This window comes from Trachemys scripta, chromosome 16 (genome assembly GCF_013100865.1).
Source record: "Trachemys scripta elegans isolate TJP31775 chromosome 16, CAS_Tse_1.0, whole genome shotgun sequence".
In the NCBI taxonomy this organism is placed as follows: domain Eukaryota; kingdom Metazoa; phylum Chordata; order Testudines; family Emydidae; genus Trachemys; species Trachemys scripta.
In genome coordinates this window covers 3,967,862-3,974,729 of record NC_048313.1, presented here as the reverse complement: position 1 = coordinate 3,974,729, position 6,868 = coordinate 3,967,862, and the positions used below count along the sequence as shown (strand labels likewise).

Here is a 6,868-nt window from a genome sequence, read left to right as displayed (position 1 = left end):
GGGATGTACAATGGGAGTGGAATATAGTAATTGGAAGGGGGGGTTATTGGGGTGTATTACTGGAGAAGGAGGTGGATTATTGGGGCAGGGGCTGGAGGAAGGGGGTGTATGAAAAAGAGTATCGTGGGGCCTATTAGGGGGGCTGTGCTGACCCAAGCGACCGGCTAGGCGGAGAGCTCCCACACGAGGCTCTGGCCCATCATCTCTTGAGCCCTGATCCCTCTGGGAACCCTTGACGCAGGGGGCGGGGCGAACTCAGGGCAAACAGGGGGTCACCAACCCAGCTCCCCAGAGGAGCGGCGACCAGAGGAGTTTGGCGAGGGAGCGGGAGAGGCAGACACACCTAACAAACAAGCTCTAAGCTTGGGCCAATAACACTCCCCTCTTCCCCCCCAAAATCCCTGCTAGAGTAAAAATACTGCACACAGGCATGCCGAGCAAAGTGGGGGCTCCCCGGTTCATAGCCCTGAACACAGCCTGTGCCGTTACCTGCCGCGTGGGCCGGGGGCGTTACGTGGGCATTCGGGGCCAGCAGAGACCGAGTGCGGGCTCTGGAGACCACAGTGGGTGAACCAGAGGAGCTGAGGGAGACAGAAGGGTACGGAGAGGAGACTTTTGGGGACACAGCAGAGCGGGTTCCACCCCATCTGACAGCCCCGTGCTGCTGAGGAGGGGGAAGTCTCAGGGAAGGGGAACATCAGGCTGGGGCTGAGGGAAACCATCTCATCGTTGGGACCCTCCTTCCAGATAGTATCATGGTTCTCCTCTCACGCTGAGACACCCCCTCCGGGGGAGGGGACCCCAGTTATTAGGAAGAGACAAATCATAGCGATGGGGGAGGCGATCGGTAGAAATATGGATACAGTAACATACGAACGGCCGGACTGGGTCAGACTAAAGATCCATCTAGCCCAGTGTCCTGTCTCCCGACAGTGGACAGTGCCCGGCGCCCCAAAGGAACAGAACAGGTGATCATCAAGTGATCCATCACGTCGCCCATTCCCAGCTTCTGGCAAACAGAGGCTATGGACACCATCCCTGCCCATCCTGGCTAATAGCCATTGATGGACCTATCCTCCAGGAACTTATCTAGTTCTTTTTGAACCCTGTTATAGTCTTGGCCTTCACAACATCCCCTGGCAAGGAGTTCCACAGGTTGTGCGTTGTGTGAAAAAAATACTTCCTTTTGTTTTAATAGCTGGATTTGTGATGACCAGGAGAATCGCCCGGCAAATTGCCTGCCAGGTGCGAAGGTTACGGATCTCTCAAGGTATCTACACAGTCTTGCGTGCAGTGCTGGGGAGGAGCCGGTGGTCGTGGTACATGTAGCTACCAATGACATAGGGAAGGGTAGGAGAGAGGTCCTGAAGGCCAAATTTAGGCTGTTAGGTAAGAGATTAAAGTCCAGGACCTCCATGGTAGCATTTACTGAAATGCTTCCAGTTCCACACACGGGGCCAGACAGACAGGCAGGACTGCAGGATCTCAATGCGTCGATGAGACGATGGTGTAGGGAGGAAGGACTTAGGTTTATTAGGGACTGGCAACTTAAATTTGTGCCAGGGTTTCCAGGGCTCCTCTGGGCTTGGTAGTTCATAGCCCCAGCACCTTTAGGCTTAGGGTGACCAGATGTCCCGATTTTACAGGGACAGTCCCAATTTTGGGGTCTTTTCCTCACATAGGCACCTATTACCCCCCGTCCTCCTATCCTGATTTTTCACACTTGCTATCTGGTCAGATTATCTAGGCTTGGCAGTTCATAGCCCCGGCACCTCTGGGCTTGGCGCATCAGTTATGAATGTAAAAAAATTCCTTGAATCCTGGCACCTCGTTCATTACAAATTAAGCACTGGGAAGGGGGGAACCTTTTGGGAAAGGAGACGCCTAGAGAGGAAGGATGGGCTCCACCCAAACCAAACCAGAACCCGGGTTGCTGGCATGCACAATTTAAAAGGTCGGAGGGAAGTTTTTAACACTCAGGCCTGGGGGAAAGCCGACAGGTACAGAGGATCACCGGGTTTGGGCAGAAACAGCACGCGGGGAAGGATTTATTAAAAGGGGAACTCTGTAGTAAAGGGGATAGGAAAGAAGTTGGTAACATACAAGTAGGAGCTAGCGAGATGCAGTCAAAAAGTCCGGTTTAAATATAGCCCATGAAGGCAAGCATCGGATACTGACAAAATGGACAAGTTCTTATCTACAAATGCTAGCAGTGTCAATGCTATGCGGGGTGAACCAGAGTGCCTGGTATTAAGTGAGGATATGAATATAATAGACATCATGGAAACTGGGTGGAATGAGGATAGTCACTGGGACACAATAATACCAGGGTACAAAATAGATCCGAAGGACCGAGCAGGTGGTGCTGGTGCGGGAGTGGCCGTATAAAGCACAAAGTAAAAATCTTAAAGGAATCAAACTGTACCATAGAATCTCTATGGATAGAAATTCCAGGCTTGAATAATAAGTGTCTAGCAGTAGGAATATCGTACCGATCACCTGGCCAGGATGGGGACAGTGACTGTGAGAGATTAGAGAGGCTACAAAGGCCGAAAACTCAATAATAATGGGGGACTTCAACTATCCCCATAGTGACTGGGTACATGTCAGCTCAGAGCGGGATGCCGAGATAAGATTTCTAAAAATCTTATGCATCCGAAGAAGTGGGCTGTAGTCCACGAAAGCTTATGCTCTAATAAATTTGTTAGTCTCTAAGGTGCCACAAGTACTCCTGTTCTTCTTTTTGCGGATACAGACTAACACGACTGCTACTCTGAAACCTGTCATAAGATTTCTAGACACCATTAATGACGGCTTCTTGGAACAGCTAGTCCTGGAACTCACAAGGGAAGAGGCAATTCTTGATTTAGTCCTAAGTGGTGCACAGGATCTGGTCCAAAGGGTGAATACGGATGAACCGCTCAGTAATAGTGACCATAACATAATTCAATTTAGCAGCCAAATACCAATGAGATCCACCACAGTAGCATTTAATGTCCAAAAAAGGAGAACGACACAAAATTGAGAAAACGAGTTAAAGAGAAATTAAGAGGAACAGTCACAAGAGTGAAACGCCTGCAAGCTGCAAGGAGACTATTTAAAAAAACCCCAATAGAGGCTCAAACTAAATGTATACCCCCAAATAAAAAAATGCAGCAAGAGGACCAAAAAAATGCCACCCTAGCTAAACAGCGGAGTAAAAGAGGCGGTTGGATGCAAAAAGGCATCCTTTAAAAATTGGAAGTCAAATCCTAGTGAGGAAAATAGAAAGGGACAAACTCTGGCAAGTCAAGTGGAAAAAATATGAGGCAGGCAGGCCAAAAGAGAACTTGAAGCGCAACTAGCTAAGGACACAAAAACTAACTGCGAACATTTTTAAGTAGCTCAGAAACAGGAAGCTGCTAGACAGTCATTGGGGCCACTGGACGGTTGAGGTGCTCAAGGAGCACTTAAAGACGACGAGGCCCTTGCGGAGAAACTAAATGAATGCTGCGCACCGGTCACCACTGCCGAGAATGCGAGGCAGATTCCCACGCCTGAGCCATTATTTTTAGGTGACAAATCCGAGGAACGGTCCCAGATTGAGGTGTCGATAGAGGAGGTTTTGGAACAAATCGATAAATTAAATGGTAATAAGTCACCAGGACCAGGTGGTATTCACCTAAGAGTTGTGAAGGAACTCAAATGTGAAACAGGAGAACTACTAACCGTAGTACAAAACCTATCACTTAAATCAGTCTCTGTACCAGACTACTGGAGGGGAGCTAATGTAACACTGATTTAAAAAACAAAAAAGACTCCCAAGGCGATCCTGGCAATTACAGGCCTGTAAGCCTGACTTCAGTACCAGGCAGACTGGCTGAAACTAGAGTAAAGAACAGCATTATCAGACACAGATGAACCCGCCACATTGGGGAAGAGTCAACACAGCTTTTGTAACGGGAAATCACGCCTCACCAATCTATTAGAATTCTTTGAGGGGGGGTCAGTAATGATGTGAACAAAGGTGATCCAGTGGATATAGTGTACTTGGACTTTCACAAAGCCTTTGACAAGGTCCCTCCCCAAGGGCGGTTAAGCATGGGATAAGAGGGAAGGTCCTCTCCTGGATCAGTAACTGGTTAAAAGATAGGAAACAAAGTGTGGGAATAAATGGTCAGTTTCCACAGTAGAGAGAGGTAAATAGCGGGGTCCCCAAAAGATCTGTCCTGGGCCCAGTGCTGTTCAACATATTCATAAATGATCTGGAAAAAGGAATGAACAGTGAGGTGGCAAAATTTACAGCTGATACAAAACTACTCAAGATAGTTAAGTCGAGAGCAGACTACGAAGAGTTACAAAGGGATCTCACAAAACTGGGTGACTGGACAACAAAATGGCAGATGAAATTCAATGTTGATAAATGCAAAGTAATGCACCTTGGAAAACATAATCCCAACTATATATACAGAAGGATGGGGTCTAAATTAGCTGTCACCACTCAAGAAAGAGATCTTGGAGTCATTGTGGAGAGTTCTCTGAAAACATCCACTCAATGTGCAGGGCAGTGAAAAAAGCGAACAGAATGTGGGGAACCAGTAGGAAAGGGACAGATAATAAGATAGAAAATATCACATTGCCTCTCTCTATATCCATGGTACACCCACATCTTGAATACTGTGCACAGTTCTGGTCACCCCATCTCAAAAAAGATATATTAGAATTGGAAAAGGTGCAGGGAAGGGCAACAGAAATGATGAGGGGGATGAAGCAGCTTCCATATGAGGAGAGATTAAAAAGCCTTGGACTCTTCCGCTTGGAAAAGAAACGCCTGAGGGGGGGATATGAGAGGGGTCTATAAAATCATGACTGGTGCGGAGAAAGTGACTAGGGAAAGTGTTATTTACCCCTTCTCATAACACAAGAAGGAGGGGTCACCCAGTGAAATTAATGGCAGCAGGTTTAAAACAAACCAAAGGAAGTATTTCTTCACACAACGCACAGTCAACCTGTGGAACTCCTTGCCAGGGGATGTTGTGAAGGCCAACAGTTCAAGATAACATTTAGATAAGTTGCTGGAGGACCGGTCCATCAATGGCTATTAGCCAAAAGGGTCAGGGATGCAACCCCATACTCCAGGTCCCCGAACTTCCAAATGTCAGAAGCTGGGACTGGACGACAGGGGATGGATCACTCGATAATTGCCCTGCTCTGTTCACTCCCTTTGAACATCTGGCGTTGGCCACTGTTGGAAGACAGGATACTGAGCTAGATGGACCCCAGTCTGGCCGTTCTTATGTTCTTGGGGGAGAGGGCTAGGGGAGGTGGGAGTTTAATGGAAGTGAATTACTGGGGGAGGGGAGTATAACGGGGTGTACTATGGAGAAGGGTGTGGGATGAGGGGGTATCTAATGTAGGTGTATTATTTTGGTAGGGGGTGTATAACGGGGTTATTATGGGGTGCTGGGGTGTATTATTGGGGGAGGGGTGTAATATGGGGGGAGGGCTCTCACCGGCCACTTGAAGTGGAAGGGCACGTGGATGGGCGCGCTGGTGGCCACAGCATTGCGGTCGGCGGGGACCATGTCGCTCAGGGCGGCCCCGAAGGTGCAGGGGGGCTCGGGGGACACGACCGCCTGGGCGTGCTTGAGGCAGACGCGGAAGAAGAGGCGGCAGGGCCTGGCGCTGGGGCACAGGCTGCGGGCACTGCTGCGGAACGAGTGCACCTGGAGCTCAAACACCCCAGCCGGCTGGGCCTGCGGGACAGGGGGGGGGGGGGGGATTAGCATGGGACCCTGCCAGCCTCCCCCTGGAGATCCTCCCTCCCCACTAACTGCTGCCCACCCCAGAGATCCCCCCAGCCCACAGTCTGCGTTTCCAGCACGTATCCCCAACCCACAGCCCAACCCTCCGGCATGCAGCCCCCACCCCAGAGATTCCCCCAACCCACAGCCCGTGCCCCCGATCGCACAGCCCCCACCCCAGAGATCCCCAGCCCGTGCCCCATATCACACAACCCCCATGCCAGAGATCCCTCAACCCACAGCCCGTGCCCCCAATCACATAGCCCCCACCCCAAAGATCCCCCACCCACAGCCCGTGCCCCCAGAGACTGTGCCCAGAAGCCCCCTGGCCCTCCCTAGGGTGAAATCCCCACATGGCAACTCCAAGCCCCCTGGCCTCCCCTCCATAGTTTGCACCCACCCCCCAACTCACAGCTTTTGCTTCCCAGGGTACAGACCCTTTCATCCCCCCCCCCTCTAGATATCCCCTTCCTGCCACCCCCATCCCCCTCCCCCCGCCTCTCACAGCCCAGGCATACAGCCCCCTGGATCCTGTACTCCCACCACCCCCAGGGCATAGTTTATCTCCCCCTCCCCCGCAGCCTGGAACCGCCCCCTTCCCTGGGCAAAGCCTCCCCCAGAGGTTCCCTTCTTTAACTCCCACCCGCCGACATGGGTCATCCCCCGCTCCCCCCGCCCCCGCACCAAGGGCCTCCCCGAGAGAGGGGCCCCGTTTTCCACAGACCCTCCCCAGTGCCTGAACTCTTCCTGGGGTCCTGCCAGCCTACCCTGCGTGCGGGGACCCTCGGGGTGAGCCCGGGTCACCTGACCCCTCCCCGATCCCCCCCAGGTTAGCGCGCAGAAAAGCCCCCACCCCACACAGGTAAGCGCGCGGGGCTGGTGGAGGGAGCTCCCGAGCCGCCAGCCCTGCCCAGAGCGCAGCCCCCTTGGAGAGGTCCCGGTTCCCCGCCCCAGAGCGCTGCCCCCCTTGGAGAGGTCCCGCGTCCCCGTCCCGTGGCCCAGCTCCCTTGGAGAGGTCCCTGTGTCCGCGCCCCGCAGGGCACGGCGCTCTCGGAGAAAGGTCCCGATTCCTCTCCGCGCTCCCC

General features: G+C 52.3%; 1 protein-coding gene across 1 annotated transcript in view; it reads right to left on the bottom strand.

Annotated features, from left to right (window-relative positions):
• Positions 1-6,868, bottom strand: part of LOC117889206 (delta-like protein C) — a gene marked incomplete in the record, with an annotated part of 272,400 nt that overhangs the window by 264,020 nt on the left and 1,512 nt on the right. The window contains 1 exon segment of the mRNA XM_034793099.1: positions 5,493-5,735. Coding sequence (XP_034648990.1) covers positions 5,493-5,735 — 243 coding nt within the window.